This window comes from Rhea americana, unplaced genomic scaffold, assembly GCF_003343005.1.
Source record: "Rhea americana isolate MKP2758 unplaced genomic scaffold, rheAme1 scaffold_125, whole genome shotgun sequence".
In the NCBI taxonomy this organism is placed as follows: domain Eukaryota; kingdom Metazoa; phylum Chordata; class Aves; order Rheiformes; family Rheidae; genus Rhea; species Rhea americana.
This window is the reverse complement of record NW_028185317.1, coordinates 1,211,441-1,229,294: the sequence shown is the minus strand read 5'-3', so window position 1 is coordinate 1,229,294 and position 17,854 is coordinate 1,211,441. Positions and strand designations below refer to the sequence as shown.

Here is a 17,854-nt window from a genome sequence, read left to right as displayed (position 1 = left end):
ACCTTCTCTCCTTTCCTTCCAGATTCATGACTGGGAAAGGGCTGGTCATCTACCCGGAGATTGGGGATAAACTGGACATTATCTGCCCCAAGGCGGAGCCGTCCAAGCCTTACGAATATTACAAGCTGTACCTGGTAAAGAAGGACCAGGCAGATGCCTGCAGCACTGTCATGGATCCCAACGTGCTGGTGACTTGCAACCGGCCCGAGCAGGAGATTCGCTTCACTATCAAGTTTCAGGAGTTCAGCCCCAACTACATGGGCCTGGAATTCAAAAGACATCAGGATTACTTCATTACATGTGAGTCACCCTCCTCTTCCTCACCGCCCAGCTTGCAGTCCCTGGGGTCCAGAAGATGGGGCGCTGTGTGGGGGTTTCCCCAGGGCTGTGCTGGGTGCAAGCCGCTGCACCGCATCCAGCGGCCCGCGGGAGGCCTGYGCTGGCCGCCTGGAGAGTGTCGCCAGGCACTTGCTGCTGACTTGGCTGGTGCTAATAGCTGACACGTATGGAAAATATTTCCCTGCTGGATGGGAGAGGGGAGAAGGGGGAGGGTGGCTGGTGCAAGGGGAGGAATGTGCTGCCGGCCAAGTGGATTATTAGCCCTTATCTAGCCAGCATGCTGTGCTCCTCACTGCCCCTGCCTCTGTGCCCTGGACCCCGTCCTTATGCAGCTATAGGAGCAGGGAATGCTTTCTCCAGCTTGTATTAGACCTGGCATGGAGGAGGAATGTGTTTCTCCATGTCTGAAGCATTTTTATGGTGTTGGAGCTTATATCTGATAACAGCTTCTGAGTTTAGAGGTTATATGGGGCCTTTCTTCTAGCTTTTACCCTGGAATTGGGAAGATGTTGATATAACAGTAGGATCCTGGTGTAATAGCGATAAATTAACCACTCAGCCTTGCTTCGAGATAGCAGCAAAGGCGAAGCATGCTGCCTCCATGGAGCAGCCCTTGCATTTGAAAGCAGCCATCGTTGCCGGGGAGAAATATCCTACCCATGAGCTTGTTGTGGTCTAGGTGGTTATAAAATTCTGTATCCTGGGTTGTACCCGTTGCATTTTCCTTTATAACTTTGCTTTATCGAAGGGGGGGGGTGGGATGGCTGGGTTCTCTCGGAGCCTGCAGTCCTTGCGTGCAGGAGACCCGCTGCAGGGATGTGTCTGCCTCGCTGGAGCCTGTGCCAGCTCTGCGGGGCTGTAAAGGAAGGAGACGGCCTGCGGGATTCCCCACTCGGCACAGCAGTGGGGCGAGAGCAATCCTGCCGACAGGCCGGGCCCTGCGAGGAGCTTCCCCGCAGCCAGCGCGGCTCTGCTGGGGCTCGGTGCGTGCTCTCCTAGCTCGCTGGTTTTCCTCTTCCTTCCCGTGCCATGGTTTCGCCCGAACCTCGCTGTTTCTGCTTGACTGGGCGCATTGCATGCTAACCCGCTGGCGAAGCAGCAGGGGAAGGGCACGGTGCTGCCGCCACAGCTCATCTGTCACCTCCYGCCTCCGCGGCTCCCTCCGTGCTGCTTCGCCGTCACGTGCCGCCGACTCRCCGACGGGCAGCCCGGCGCGGAGGTCAGCCTGCAGGGTGGGAGTCGAGCGCYGAGACGTGGACTCTGCCGCATTTTGTTCAGCAGCCAGTCTGTTTTAGCCTGAAATCTTTGCTGGTTTAGGGGTGGCCAGGACCTTGCAGGCAGCTTTAGCTGAAGGTGCCGTGGCTGCGGGGCAGAGCGATGCCCTAGACGTGCTCCAGCCTCTGTGGTTTTCCCTAGGGAGCCATATCTGGAGTTTGAGATGTCTGTGTTTATGCTGCAACATAAACTGAGTAAACCTGGTACGCGAAAAAAGGATGAACTTCTCTACAGATCACTTCTGAGCCTACCCTTGGCTCTTCAGCAGTAGGTTTTAGTTAGCTATTTCTAACGCGCACCTCGAGCCGAAGGGACTTGCGGCGCTTTCTARCCAAGACGGGCCTTCTGGTCGTCGGCGGGCAGCCCGGTGTCTCTGCAGCGCGGGTGACGCTCGCTGCCAGCACTGCCTTGGCGCGCCGCGAGGCTCGGGGCTGGAGCGCCGCGGTGGAGCCGGTGCTGCCGGAGGGCCCGGGCGCTCCGGGGCGGCAATCCCGAAAGCCGCCCGGCTCAGCTCCGTGCAGAGAGGGCCCCTGCGGCGCCCGCCTCCCGAGCGAGCGTGCGGTTCCCCAGCGCCCGGGAAGCGCGCAGGCGTCGCTCGTGCCTGCTCGGTCTTGRTGGCCCTTGGCTGCAGCTGGCCGGGCCGGGAGTCTCGGCTCCCGCTGTCGGCARCCGCCCGCTGCCTCGAACGCCGCTGCACGACGTCCCTGCGGTCTCACCTCCTGCCGGCAACCGGGGCTGTCGGGCGCTGGCTGGACCAGAAGGCCAGCCCGTCCTGCAGCGTCTCCCTGAAGCACGGCTTGATTCAGGGCAAACGAGGAGGAGCGRGGCGGCGGGGGGAGACAAGGGAGGGGCGAAATGCGGAGCAGCGCATCCGCCTTCCGTATTCTGGGCAAACGCCTGGGAGCCCGTGGTGGCCACCCGCTCCGCAGTGGGGGTCGGTGCAGGTCTGGGCGGGGGCGATGCCGCTGGGAGCGGGCTGCAGCCTCGCGCTGGGACCGCGGCCGGCCCCGTCCCGCCTGCGCTCASCCTCGGCCTGCCGCCGCTCGGGCCCTGCTCCGGCCGTCTCTGACTCTAATTTCTCCTGACTTCCCGGCGCTTTGAAGCGGGCCTCCGCRGCTCGGGGGTTGCGCGGCCGCCGCGAGCTGAACTTTGGCCCCTGGGTGGGCCGAAGATGCTCCTGTGATCTGGCCGTGCCCACTGCCGAGAAACCCCAGGAGCTCTTTCTGCCAAGAAATAAAATAGCCAAAAAAACAAAGTCAGAAGTCTCCTGAGCAGACCACCCACGTGCTGCCGCTTCTCTTTCTTCCCCCGCTCCGCTCCCCAAGCTTGCCTCGAACACAAAAGGTTTTTTCTTCTTTTTCATTTGCTGGCGGCCCTAAGCCTTAGGGCAGCCGTGTTGAAGCGGCGAGGAGCGCGGGCGGCGGCGGGACGTGTGCCGCTGGGCCGCGGCCGTCCCGAGGCCGCTGGAGGAGCTCGCCACTGCGGCGCCCGCGCTTCCCGGGGCCCGAACTCGTTCAGCGGCGGCTCCCCCCCGCCTCGCCTTGCCCCGCGCCGGCGGGGTGCATCTGCCGGGCTTCGTTTAGGGCCGCTTTAATCGTGCAGGGGCGCCACCTCGGCCCTCGGCTTAGGCTGCTCTAGCGATGAAAAAGGCTTTTGAAAGCAAATGTAACCTCGCTGCGTGCTCTGAGTCCTCGCGCCGAGCCCCTCGGCGCCAGCTGAAGGCTGTCATTAAAAGCATCTTTTCTCCCGGGGTCGGACAGGGAGAGATGAGCCCTCTTCCCAGAGCTTTTCATGAAGAGCGAGACGCGAGAGCGCTTGGCTGCRAGTCCGGGCCCGAGATGAAGGCTTGGTGGGGCTGCCCGCTGCCTTCGGACACCGTCTGCGGCGGCCCGGGTCCGGAGCCGGGTGCTTTGCTCCTGTGTTGATCTGAGAGTGCTTCAGTCAGCAGACCTGAGTTCAGGGGGGTCCTTGGTTTCTCCTCTCTTGGGCACAGATAGAAGACGTAGCCCTTCAGCGAGCGCAGGGTGCGTGCCCAGCACCTGACGTGTGCAGGGGAAGCTGCAGGGAAAGCTTTTGTGCCCCGGTGTCCTGCGCGCTCCGTGCAAAGCAGCTCTGGAGCAGTCCCACGCAAACCCCTTCCTCCTCTTCGTAGTTGAAGCTGGTCTTTGCAGCAGCTGGTGTTTTGGGGGAGAGTTAACTGTAGCTGGGCTTTCTGTAGGAGTCTCTTTCCATACCAGCTTGGGGTGCCCAAGCAAGAAATGGATCTGTCCGAATGTGTGTTTTGTAGTGACTTCTCCTAGCCGTGGTGACCCTCTGCTGAGGCGTTGGGGTAAGCTGGTTTTGCTGTGGGTCAGGAGCAAAYTCTTCACACGGTTGTAATCTGCGGCAAGGCACATTTTACACCACTGGAAGATGGAGTGAAATATATAGTGTTCTTTCTGCTGTGTAGTTCCTCCTGCCCTCTTGCCTGGGAGGTAGGAGGGTGAAATATAACAGGCATGAATTCTTTTCCTTTTTTTCCTTTTTTTTTCTTCTTTTCTTTTTTTCTTTTTTTTTCTTCTTTTCTTTTTTTCCTTTTTTTTTTTCTTTTTTTTTTTTCCTCTTTTTTGGAGGTTTTTCTGCAACGCACAAAGGCAAGCCCTTGGGCAGACTGCTGAGGAGGTAGATGAATGCTTTCGGGTAGTTTTTATTCGGAGAGGTATGTGCACAGAGGTGAATTCCACTGCCGTTCTCTGGGTCAGCAGTGAGGTTTGGATTTGCAGTGTCAGTACCAAAGTATACTTATTAACAGGCATACAGTTACTCTTCCCTGCATGCTTACAGAGCTATTAAAGGAGATGGTTGCTTGTGAATGGTTGAAATGGGAGGGAAGAGTATGATTGCTTAAAAATAAATTATCTATTTGCTTTTGGGGATACTGAGAGCAAAAAGCTCTAGCAAGAATGACATTGACCCTGAAGAATGTTTTCTGAAGTGTGCTGTCCTAGAGGTCTTGGCGTAGGTCCGACTTCCCACCTGCAGATCATCTGCTCCATGGTCTGAAAGCCTGATCATAAAAACATTTCTGTTCAGCCTTAATTTTTCCCTGTTGCCTGTGATTTGCTCTGCTTTCTTGCATCTCGTTGTCCCACTCAAATAACTTTCCTCCCTTCCTCTGGTGCCTGCACTCTTCAGATGCTTGTGGGCAGTTACAGCTTCCCCATCACTTACACACTTAGCCAGCCATACAGGTTTAGCTCTCTTAACCTCCCTTCATAATTCACTCCAGCTCTTAATTGTGTTTGCTGCTATTCTTTGAACTTGCTSCAGTTTTACTATCTCTGGTAATGAGGTGCCTAGATAGAGATATATGAATCCAGATGTACTGGCACCAGAACTGCATGAGGAGGAACTCCCAGCTCTGCTCCCCAGGATGCAGTAGCTCTGGATGCTGTCCAAAAATGTACTCGCTGCTTCTGGTGCCATATTGCTTTGGCAGGGAGATGGCTTAGATGACGTGTTTCCTCAACCTAACACTTATTATATCCTTGGACACGTTTATCTAATTTGTTTTCTATCATYGTCACAATAGTATTTTGATGATGATGATGATCCCTACAGTCCTTTCTGTGTTTGATTGGGTGCAGAAGAGTAAAGGTCCTGAAGCCAAGCCTTATTCAACCTTTTCATATTCTCCAGRTAGTTATTTATAATTCCAGGCAGACACTTGAGGGGCAGTGTGCTGTCCAAGAAGTATTGTTCTGTTTTTCCAGAACAATACTTCTGCGTACCCCTTTGTGAAGTCCCTGAGCGCACTTGAGGTGTTTGACCTCAGTCATATGAYTCAACCCCTCCCAATGTAGTGTTATTCAATGCAGCTAATAAATAGCCTTCTTTCTCTTCATTTGATGAAAATGCTAAAATAAAAGTGAGGCCCCAGTAGGTATTAGCCTCATAAATCTAATGCGTTTGCTGTTTATTGTTACTCTTCAAGTTCTTCAGTCACCTTTGACGTAATAATGTTCATAATCCAACCTAACTTTTTTTGGCAGCACGATTTAGTGAGACCAGATATATTACAAAAAGAGTGTTTCTTTAAACCCCTTGTCTTGCATTTCTGTTTTTGGATGCAATTAGATTTCTGGCAAGAATTACTTGTGGTAACTTCTGCAGTGTGGGTTTCATCCATGGGCCTTCTGTCTTCCTCAGCATTTTTCTGTTGCTTGAACTTTAATGTGAAGAAGGGGGTTACATATGTGTGCCAAGGGCCRCCAGAATCTTTCTGAGACATGTCACCCTCCTTGCTTTACTTGCTATACTTCTGCTTCTCCAGCTTCTGACTCTTCAGATATAGTAGCCATTGGTTTAAAAAGTCTTTGGTAAATGCTAGCTAAGAGTAGGAGCRTGTGTGAGAGTGTCTATGGAGCAGCTTGAATAATTTAGTCCTTTTTGCAGTTCTGGTATTTAGTAATTTCCTCTTTCATTCCTTCTATTGCAACTAATGCAGCATTAGCTGGGCTTCTCTTTCTGAAGTGTTGCTGTATCTGATGCAATATTATCTGCGTATCCATGTTACAGGGAGAGGACTGCTGTTCCGGCTGCCAGTCATAACCCCCAGGGAGTGACTTGTCAGCGAGCCAGGTCTTTGCTTGGTTTCTTTGCTGATTGCATTTGAATGTGGCCACTTTAATGTACTCTTCATTTTCTGTCCCACAACTTGTTTGGTGAAAATGAGTTGAAAGCAAAAGCGCTTTTTGATGCCATGATGAGAGCTATGAACTTTCRCTGATAAAAACCCAATTAACCAGCTTCCTCATTCTCCACTCAGATGCGTTGGTGCTCCACAAATATGGAACATCCTTGTCCTGTGGGCTAGYAACATACCTTTGAAGACATTGAAASTCTGGGTGAAACAAAGCCATCCAAAGCAGTGGTGACGTAACTGTCTGGTTTCATGGATCGGCTTCTCTTCGCTGATATGTGGGGCTGAAGTGAACTCTGAGGCCACCACCCCCCCCTAAGTCTGTTGAGACCTGGGAGTCTCCCAGTATTAATGACTGCGGCTGGAGCTTGATCTCATCCCCYTACCAGTAATCTGGTAGCTGGAAGACAGCATCAGCCTCATTGCCTATACTTGCCATTTGACTACTTTCTTGTAGTAGTGACAGAGTGGAAATCTATAATGGCTACAGCGTCCATCAGAGATGCTGGATGAATACATCAGTGGTTAACACGTGTCAAGCTTTGTGCAGTTGTGCCCTGCTAACTATACTAAAGCAAGCCATGACGCGTCTGTGCGAGTTGCAGGTGTTGCAGAAGGAGATGCTTGTGGTATTGGTGGGATTCAATGGCAGCCTGTCTCGTTCCATGAAGAGCTTCAGTAGGGTGGTGCAGGARCGATGGGTCGTGAGATGCCTCCAGCCTTGCTCCCCGAAGGAGGTGCTGCAAATGATGTGTGGGAGCTCACAGGCCTGCGTTAAAGACAAATGGGCCTCTAACAGGGTCCATCTCAGAACTTCAAAGCCTATGCACTGGACAYGTCAAACCCAAATAATGGCCGTTAGACAACACACGGTTACTTGTCTTGGACGCTTGTCTGAAGACCGTGACCAGAGTAAATGCGATTTTGTTGAGCCCTGTCCCTTAAGCCTCTGCCTCTTTTCTCTTCTCCTCCTCCCTCCTGACCTTTTYGGCTCAGAGTTGTCCCTGTACAGCCCCTGGCAGCTGATCTCATAGCTCAGCCTTTCATGGCACTAATAGGGATGAAAAGCCCTATCAGAAAGGGCCTGTGTCCCTGCACCCAACCAGGAGGTAAATACCAGGACTTTGATCTGCTCCTGGGCGCAGGGGGAGGGGAGGCCCTGCCCAGAGCAAAGGGCAGAGCAGGGGGATAATGGTACCAGTTTAACTCTGTGGCTGCTGGCCGCCCCGTTGGCTCCTTGGGGTTCCCTCTTGTGCTGACCTGCCCTTCTGGAGCTGCTTTCCTGGGGCACCTGCGTGRCTGCCACTGGGAGCCGGGGTGGGAAAATCGCTCTTTCTCAACCTGCCTTGCTGTCCTCAGCTCTGCGGTGGGAACCAAGTTAGTTATTGACAGGTTCAGGCTTTCTCAACRCTAAAGAATTCCCTTCCTTAGCCGAAACTACTTCTAAGAGCTGCTTCTTAAAGCAGACCTAACTCTTCAGCAGAAAACCAAACCTGTTTAGTGCTTGGTGCTCCTGGGAAGTGAGAGGGTGTGCAGCATGGGGTACAACGGAGTGGACTACAGCAAGCCTAACACTACGTAGGCTCCATCCCTTCATCCTGCTTGACTGCCTGCCTCCGTTTCACACTGTTTCTGAGYGCGCTGAGCCACATGCATGACTCTTACATGACTATGCCCAAACGTCTCYGCATGAGTGCCCCAACATTGCTGTCCTCGGCTCTGCGGCGGGACTGCAACACTCCAAGAAGTGTTGCCACACTGGGACTATGAGCCATGCAGTGTGCAAGTGAGTTTGATGTGGGTGTTAATGAATCATGATACATAGCCCTTTTCCATCTTCTTTTAATTTCTAGGATCTGTGTTTTGACATCTTCTCGAATGGCCTGTATGTGCTGGTTGAGGATTGCTCAGGTTGTGTGCTGTGCGTTTAAAAGCTTGTCTTTCCGGGGAAAATTAGTTTTAGTTGCTATTTGAAGTTTCTTTGCCCTAGGAGTGATGATTTTTCTGCCGCTGCTGTGTAATGGCTGTGCTCTTTGATCCCGCTTTGCAGCACAGAGCTGGTATTAACACAGTTAATTGAGTTCCAGCAATGTTGCTTGGTGCAGAACAGCAGGGCTGATGGAGTGGTGGGTGAAGGGCTCCTGTGCGCAGCACGGGCGAGCAGGCGACTGTCCCTCTGTGCGAGCTGAGTGCTGTGGAGTCRGCCCTGGTTTGGGCTAGTCTTCAACCTGCTTGGGTGCTTATTTAGCACGTACTGGAAATCTCCAAATCCTGTAACTCAGGCAATTCCCGGCAAGCTTTAGTCTGTATGTCAGTGTTGTCCTGGAGCAGAGCTCTAAGACCACCTTGCTAGAGTCCTGCTCGGCCTAGAAGATAATGCGTTGGCTTTGAGGACTCTCTGCTCCTGGAGTGTGGGTGCTCCTCACGCTTACTCAGCTGGGGAGCCGCATGTTGTGGGTGTTGCCAGACAGCGTGTTGTGCCAGGCATGTTGGTAAGGTGTTATCAAGCTACTGCACTAGTTGACATGGAATGAAGTGTTGCGAGACTTCTGAGTCATCTGTTGATCCTGCTCCACCCTCAGGATCAATGTGGGCTTGCTTCCAGCAGTGCCAGGATTCACCCCGTTGCTTGATGAGCCTGACGGTCACTCGGCCCAAAGCAGACGAAACACTTGCTGTGTGCACAGCCGCAGTGTGTCCTCCCACCTCCCCCCACCCCCCAAAAAAGGAAAAAATGTATTTGGGCTCACTTCTGTCCTGGTTGCGAGGTTACATCTGTGCTTGGGCCAAGAATCGCACCAATGTAAACTGCACTGTTGCCAAGAGATTCCTGATGTTTATGCAAAGTTTACCTTTGAATCGTAGCTAGGTTTCCTTCTGGCTGTCCCACAATGAGCCCTAACTCCAGTCTCTCCCTGATGCCAAACAGCCTGCATGTCTTCAGAGGCTCTCCCTTACTTGTCGCTTAGCCAAGCCAGGCAGATTTAACTTTTAGAAAATTTGCACATAAATCAACCTCTCCAGTTCCTGATAACTTTGCTTGTTCTCTGAACTGCCTCCAGTTTGGTGTCTTTGTAGTGATGACGAAGCTGGAGCTAACTGCACTGCTGCAGCTGCAGGCTCGGAGGGGAGCGTTGCTTGGGTTGGGACGTCTGCGTCTCCCTCTGCGCAGGCTTTCACATGGCAGAACGTACAGCGAGCTGGGGTTAGCCTAACTGGGGGACTGACGCTGTCCCCTCRCGAGTCCTTTTCCATTCCCTTAATAACAGATTTCTTATTCAGAGTCACAGATGTTTTGCTACCTAACCAAAGAGATTTACACCCTGTTAAAACTCAATAAGTGCTTTCCTCCTCTCCAGGTCCCAATGGGACCCACAAATGACTCTGGCAGAGCATCAGGTGGAGAATTACGTGGCACTTTGTTCTGATGTATAACTAACTGTTTGGGGCTGCCACAGAGTTCTTGCAAATAATCTTTCTGTTGTGTTGATACTATCTTTTTTTTTTTTTTTTTTTTTTTTGAAGGGGAATGGACTTCAAGACAAAGGCTTTATTTTATGCCCCAGTCCCACCAGGGCTGTGAAGTAAATGAGCTTGCACGGTGCTCCTAGGCACAGGCAGGGGTAGGGGGTAGGGATTTCTCAATGCTTTTCAACAGGGACTTCTCAACAGCATTTGGTGCAAAAGAGCTTGAGTATGGAATCAGTGGTCTCGCAGTTGGTAAGAGAAGTCTTTTCTGGCCTTGATGATGTTAACCTGCGATGTAGCTATGGCTCTTAATTATGATGCTAGTTGGGACTGATTATAATTTTTCCATCAAAAAGCTATTTTTATGGGAAATTAAGTTTTCAATTAAACATTACTTGTGTTATCTTTCTCCATGCAACATTTCAGTGTTGGTTTATTGTTCTCCTTCCTCCCCAAAAGTGCTCTAGATAGCCCAAAACCAAACTAGATTGCAAATGTGCTGTAGTACATGAGAAATAACATAGATGCATGATGTCCTCCCTTTTCATACTCTACTTACTGGCTTGTAACATAGCTCATGGCTGCTTCCTGGCCCAGAAAGGCCAGCGTGTGTTGGAGGGAGAAGGAAAGTGGAAAGCACCTGAGCTGCAGCTCCCACGAGGCAGATTTGATGTTAATGCAGCGTTATGGTCGAGGAAGTAAACGTGCAAGTCAGAAAATTAAAAAACTAATATTTTCTTGTAAAATTAACTCTGCCACATTGAACACATTACACAGTTTGTGGTTTGCGTATAAAAGTGGAACGAGTGTCGAATGAAGGTGAGAGCTGTGATATAGCATACTTTGTTTGGCAGATTGATGCTRTTCCCACATTTTTATTTTCCTGCTTTGTGCATTCTCTTAGCCTACTATTGCAGGACAGGAGCGTCACAAATATAACTGCCCATCCTGTATAAAAAATGAGGTTAACTTTAAAATTCTTATTATTTTCATTAGTATTTCCAGAAGCGTATTTGAATCTTCATTTTTACAATGTGATGTCTTTGCAGTTTGAAACAAAAAATTCAGGCTAGAAAGTCTGACTTCCCAAAGGTATCCAACACATGATCTGTCTTTCATATTCGCTCTGGCTTGCTACCATTTCCCTTGTGCCACGGAGGAGCACATCTGAAGTGAGAGAGAACATGTATTACAAGGAATGAGAGGCCCGAGCCCAGGCGCTTTACCTAAATCTCCAATTTCCTTTGCCGTGTAGGAATAAGTGTGCCTTGGCCCTTGCTCATTGGGAAATGGACTGGAACAACAGAACAATCCCTTCCTTCAGCAGTTAAAATTTTTAGGGTTTTGTGAAAACGCAAAGTGGTTAATTTTATTCGATTCAGACTAGAATCAGCACCGTTAGGTCATTTCCTCCTGCCTTGCCTGGAGACCAAAGCAGAGGTTGGCAGTATCTGCTTTCCCCCCCCAGCGGGGGGACTCCATCCGATAYTGCAGCTGGAACAAAAGGCTGAAATCTGGGCTTGCGCTTCCTCTCCCAGCAGACGGGTAAGGTCTGTGTTCGCTCGGCGCTGCCGGCTTTCGCCAAAGGGCAGCGTGCCGGCGCATCCCGGCACCGGGGAGCCGCGATAACCGACCCGCCTTTGCAGCGCGACGCCCGCGGAGCGTGACGCCACGGCGGAGGTGCGCGGCCCCAGCCCGCAGCGCTGCGCGGAGCCAGCAGCCCCGTCTCGCAGCGGAGGAGCGAGCAGACCAGCCCTGCAAAGTCCTGCCTGCCCCACCGCTTGCTGCGTTTCAGTCTTTGAGACATCTGATTTTAGAAATTTCGTTTTTGAACCAGGTACTTCCAGAACTGAGCCGGCGTTAGCGTTTCCCCTCCCCGCCAGCTCGTGCCCCAGGGCTTCCMCGAAGGCTGTAGCGCTTCTGGATGCCAAAGTCCCTTGCAAGAGCCACTGCAACAAATGGTGCCTTTGTGTCAGCCAACAACTGGGTTTGCCTCGCATCCCCTCCCTGCCCGCGCCCCCRGCCCTGCCCAGCTGACGTCTCCGTGCTTCCCCCCGTGCTCCGGACAGCTGGRGCCCGTGGAGGTGATGGCCGGGCCTGGCTCCGCGCCGTGCTGGGGAGACGGCGTGGGTGTCTGCCTCAGCAGACGTGATCCTGTGCCTGTGCCTGCAGGAGCTGGGTTTGGAGTTTGCTCCTCTGCTTGTGGCTCTTGTTGTGCCAGGTGAAGCCATAAAAACAGCCTGTGCTTAAGGCTCCCAGCTGCTCCTGGAGGCTGATGCTGTCAGCAAAACCAGCGAGCTTCTTAGCAACAAGCTGGAGGGAGCTGTTGAGGCAAACTTTCTGCCCACATCTGTGGTCTGAACATGAAACGTTGATAGTGGGAGGCTCCTTCCTTGCTCTCMAGCATGCCCTGCAGATTTTGCTGCCAGCTCTGCACCTCTGTGWTGTCTGTAGTTTCCATTAATAATGCCAGGTTTGGAGTTAAATGCTGCAAAACCACTACCTGTTTCCTACTGGCAGGCTAAGGAGATCCACTGAAGTTGTCAGGGATGTGCTTGAATGAGAATCMGTGCCGTGGTAAACCTTGGTGTGCCGATGTGCCTGCTACCCCGTGCAAACTAGCATGGGTCCTAGTGTGAAAGTCCTGTCTCTGTGCTGCTGCTTCTCGAAATACTGCTGCRTCCTGTCCCGGTTTGGCTTGGCTGGAACTGCTGGGATATTTGTTCCTTCCCTCTGGAGGCAAAGGCTCGTGTACGTTAGCTCTGCACTTTCTATTGCTTCAGTTATTTTGCCCTAACTAATATTTGCTGTGCTAAGAAGTTGTCTGGCTGATACTCAGGCCTACTGGGAAAAGCTCCACAGGAAAATTAAGGGGAAACCTCCAGGCATTAATCACTTGTTCCTCTTTCTGCTCGGCATACTTGGGTTTTCCTTCTTGCAGTGYGTCTGCTGTAGTGGTCTGTGCGGGCACATCGCAGAGTAGATCACTCGCAGGAGCCTGGAACGATGAAATCCCCGCAGGCAGAGGAAATGGCAAACTGATTACTGGGAAATAMGACTGCTTCGTGATTGTTTTTAAAATTGCAGCTTCTGAATTCCTGGGATGCCCTGTTTTCTAGCAAACACGTACGTTTTTCTGAACACATGCRAATGTGAGATCTGAACCACGGAGGAGCAAAGACTAGGAAGCAAAGAACGAACGTGGAGTATGGCTTTCCAAGCTCAGGTTTGGGGGCTACGATGCTCTGGCAGCGCTGGAAGACGGTGGCAGGTGGCTCGGGCTGGAGGGTGCCCGTGAGGCCGGCGGAGGCAGCRCCGGGGAGCTCACGTGGTGCCAGGCGCTGCTCGGGCTCGCGGTCCCACGACTGGCGGCGCAGGGAAGGGCCGGGCACCGCGCGCTCGCCGCTGGCTCGGCGCGGCACAGCTCGGCACGGGCACGGCTCTGCTCAGCGGCCTGGAAACCCCCGCGCGGYCCAGCCCCGGCGGGCCGGGGGCAGGTGCCTGGGCCGAAAGGGGCTCCGCACCGATGCCGTACCTGCGCCGTGCTCCCGCGAGGGCGCAGGCGGGCTTGGAAGGTGGCGCTGAGCCGAGAGGAGGGGAGCGAAGGCGACGTGAGCTAGGTTTTTGTTTAAAATCCTCCTGCGGTTTGCACGGGGGGGTGGCACGGGGCTCTCCTGGCGTAGCGCCCGGGTGCCAAGGCGCCTGTGCGGGGCCGCGGCCYGAGCCGAGAAGGGCCGCCAGCGCGGCGTAGACCTCCTGGCGGAGGGTGGGTGACCCGAGCCCTGCGCTGAGGCYCTTGTACCCAGCTGCCTCTTAGGAGAGGCCTCTTCAGAGACCAGATCCGCTAGTCTCTGCCTTCCCGCGGCTCCTCTGCGGGTCCCGGTGGGGGAGCCCGCGGGATGCGAYTCCTGGAGCCTCCCGACGGTCAGCGGTGCTGCAGCGCGGTCCCAGGCTGCTGGCTGAGGTGCCCAGTTTGGGCTAAACTGAGCCCGTGTGGGCACCCAGCAGTGAGCTACCTGCAAAAAGGGGTGGAGGAGAGGAGGGAGGCATGACAAGGCAACGGGGCTGGGTGGATTGAGGGTCTGGAGSACAGATGCACGATGAAAGGCAGCTTTTGTTAATGAAAGTGGAACTTCTCTTCAGTAATAAATATGAAAAGTTTCCTGCAGGGTGGTATAACTTTTGCTGCTCCCAGGGGCTCGCGCCRCGACGGCCTTGGTGGCTTTGGCGGGCTGCTCCTGTGCTTTGCCGCGCGCCCAGTCCCGCGGCGGTGCCTGTCCGGCGGGGCCGGGCTGGCTCTTTCCGCAAGCTGGCGGTGGAGGGCGCCTCTCCGCGGGGTGTAGTCCTGGCTCGCCTCCCCTCTGCGCGGAGGGCCCAGCGGCACCACGCGGCTGTGCCCCTCTCCGGGGCGGCGGAGGTCCCTCGGTCTCCTCCGGCTCCGCGYGCTCCGGAGGCGGCCGGGCCGCGGGGAGGGCTGCGCTGCCGCAGCTGCTCTGCCCATTAGCCACGAGATCAATGGGAGCTTAGTGTTGGGGAACCTACTTCTTGTGTCTTAGCATCTGGCCGGATAATGGGCTCTTTTCTTGGAGAGTAATTACCCGCAGGCTCCCCTTCGCGAGCTGCAAGACCACTTGTGTCTGAAGGGCCTCATGTTCCTGTGCTTAGAGCTTCTCTTAACCTTTCCGAGGTGGAAGCTCATCAGGTCTTACGTAAACCAGGAAAACGTGTCCCAGTAGAGAAAAAGCTGAGGAAATTCACGTTATGGTAAGCAGAGGTCCTAAAGGAAGGCTGTGAAATAAAATGTCAAAACTTGAATCTTTGATACTTCAGAGGACGAGGGAAGGATTACGGGGCTGGAGTCCATGCTGTATCCATGCAGCATTTGGCTGGAGCTGGAGCTAGGCTGTTGTACACAGATGGAAGAGTAATTAAGAATAATAAAAGGAAAGAGACTTGGATTTGCTACAGTCTCAGCACATTAATTGTACTTCGGGGCCCAAATCATAACAGAGTCCTGCTAAAGGGAATCTAGAAGAGAAACCAAATGTCTTACTCTGTCCAAAGCTGACCGTTTAAGAGACTCTTGCCTTTATCTGCTGCCAGGTATTACTTCCAGAGTTTCAAATCTGCCAAAACCGAATTCTTGTTTGAAATATTTTTAGGGGAAGAAGAAAAACTATAGTGACACTCTTTAAGTACTAGTGGTGGGAAGGCAGAGCATGATGAATTGAAAGTATATACCTGAGGGAGCTCGAGAGAGAGCCTACAGAAAGCATATAGCATCGCTTTGCTGCCGGAAATGGAAAAATGGAAACATGAGGGTTAGCTGGGCTCTTCTCTCTYCCCAGCAGAGGTATCTGTACCAGTTGGCTAGCATGTGTTATCTGGACTGGTACTTAGCATTTCATTGGTCTTGTGCCCAAGGCTCGTGGTGATTTGTGCCAGCAAACTGAGGTCCTGCCTGTGCTTCCATGCAGGCTGAGCATCTCTTCTAAATTGACAAGCAATTACATGGTTAATAGTATCAATGTTAAATCCTCATCACTCAGCGGCCTGAGGCTTAATGCTTCATTAAGGCAAAGGCATCTAATAGCTCTCTAGGCTGGGAGCTGCCTTTCCTTTAAGGCCAAGTAGAAGTCGTTTGTCTAGAGGCTGCTTTTGTTCTCCCAGTCCTGCGGAGGGACTGYCAGTCCCTCCAGAATTGAAGAGGATTCAGGAAAATGCTTTCGCAGGCAGGTTTGTTGTGGCTGGCCTGATCAAACCTTGCTAATGGGACGGAGCGGCACCTGTGTCCGCGGGCTGTCGCTGCCTTCTCGGCGTGGCCGCGCTGCTCTGTCCAGCCCAGCTCCTCTCCCTGTGCTTTCCCGGGACGTAAACGTGGCTCAGGCAGAACGGCCCTGCCCCAGGCACCCTCCAGCCCCCAGCACTCGGGGGTTTCTGAGCTGGAGGCTGTGTCCACGCGGTCATGTAATACCCACCAGCGGACCAACCCCTCGAGGCTCGTTGTCCTTCGTGTCCTGCTGGTTCCTTCTCAGCCTCCCCCGCACTCTGTAGCAACGAGCTGCACGTGGCCGGTGTGGTGTGTGAAAAGCGCTGCCCTTTGGTTTACAGCTGCCTTTTCATATTTCATTGAATATCCCCAGTTCCCTGTTTATCTTCATTCATCGTTTTATAGATTTGCCTTATGATATCATCTTGTGGTCATCTCCCCGCGGAGCCCGCGTCTGAGTTTGGTATGTCCTCATCTGGAAGCCATTGTGTTTCTCCGGCCACCCCGCTCTCCTCCTCCTCCTCGCTCTCCTCCTCCTCCTCGGTTCCTCTGCAGCTCTTTTTGAGCTGGAGAAGCTGGACTTGCATGCATAGCTGGTGGTTTGAGGTGCAGGTGCTTGTAGATTCATGCAATTCCACAGTTCTGTTTTGTTTTGCTCTTGATTTCTTTCCTAGTCATTTCTAGCTTTGCTGCTGAGCTGATGTTTTCAGGAAACTATCCATAATGTCTCAACATTGTCAGAGCAGTGATTTTCTCATTAGAGCCTGCTGTTGTGTATATATAGTTAACCTTTTTCTCCTGTGCATTACTTCGCATTTGTTAACATTGAATTTCATCTACCGTTTGTAACTAGTAGCTCTGTATTATGCAGCTCTTCCAGAGTTTTTTGGTTAGCTTAACAGCTACAATCACAACTGCTTCGGGATCATTTGTGAGCTTCCATTTCGCTGCTCGCCATGTGCTTTCCAGATCGCTCATGTATGTTTTGAACAGCACAAGTCCCAAAGCAGATCCTGTCCTGTGTCGTGCTGCTGATAAATCTTCTTCCGTTGTGAAAACAGGAAACAAAGCTTGAGAACCAAAGTCCATCTTGAACTGGTTATGCGTCTGTGAGACAGCCTTTCCTTTCTATTCTGGCTCACTTTTTAAGTGCACTTGATGGAAGGACTTTTTCAAGTGGAATATCTTAATTTTCATGTTTGTCTCCCTCAGAGAATACTAATGAGCTCAAGAGAGGACTTCTGAAAAGTTGCTCCATTTTATCTCCTAACGTACAGAATTTATCCACATACAGGCTAACTTTRTGTGCTGTCCCTCAAGCACTCTGCTGGTGCAGAAGTCTCTGCTGGTGTGCAGGTCCCAGAATTATGTCAGGAGTCTTTTTAAGACTGACGTGTCGCCTGTYGTTTTGTGTGATAGGTCAGCAGCAGCTTTGTATCTCAGTTTTTCTTCTCCCCCTAAAGCCCTCTCTATTGATACATCTATCTGAAATACTTTATTTTGGGTGTCTCACCATTAAGAACGACTCTAATGTATAAACATCCTGCGCTACTTTGTAATGAATAGTGATGAAAATAATTTGTTTAGCTTTTCTGCGGTGCCCTTGCTCAGTTAARTGCTGCTTCTGCCTGCTGATAGTTTATAGGGCCCTCCAAGGCCCGACCTGGCTTCCTGCTTCTGATGGCTTTGCAAAAGCTGTTATCCTTAGATTTTGTACTCTAAGTTCCTTTGCAAAAATATTTTAGTTTTACTTAAATGTTTGTATAAACTTTCCAAAAGTTATACTTTCTCCTTTACTAATTTGGATGTGATTTTAACTTTATGAAGTATGGTCTTTTATGCTGAAGATCTTGCTTTGCTTTGGTTTTGGCCTATTCAGGATATATATAGAATTTAGTAGTGTATGTTCTTGTTTCAAGTCTTTGTTTCAAGAGGCTATATTAGCGGCTATCTCCATGGTTTTTGCAAGCATTTTACCCTTTTAGCCRTTCCTTTTCATGTTCCTTCAAGTAGCTTCTTCATTTTTTTATGTGGTTCCCCTTTCAAAGTTCCTTTTCCCCTCATAATTATCATGACAGAATAAAAGAGGCTTTTCTGTAGGCTTCTTGAAAAAGTCTGCTGTGCTMTTTGGGAAAAAGCACTCTTAACTGAGTCCTCTTTAGTCCATTCATGTGATTCTTCATCTAGCACTTCTTCATGTTGTTTTATCACTTAATGTTTTTGTCCTGTCCTAATATAATGTTTACATGGTTATTTGGGAGCAGTTGAAGTCTCCATTCTGTTCTGCCTTTGCAGAATCTCTAATAGTCCCTAGCAGCTTY

General features: G+C 51.8%; 1 protein-coding gene across 1 annotated transcript in view; it reads left to right on the top strand.

The window, feature by feature from the left end:
* The window catches only part of EFNB1 (ephrin B1), a 74,062-nt gene that overhangs the window by 44,747 nt on the left and 11,461 nt on the right, over positions 1 to 17,854 (top strand). Inside the window, exon 2 of the mRNA XM_085325941.1 lies at positions 23 to 300. Within this exon, the coding sequence (XP_085182067.1) occupies positions 27 to 300 (274 nt within the window). The 5' untranslated portion in view covers positions 23 to 26. The remainder of the gene's footprint in view (positions 1 to 22; positions 301 to 17,854) is intronic.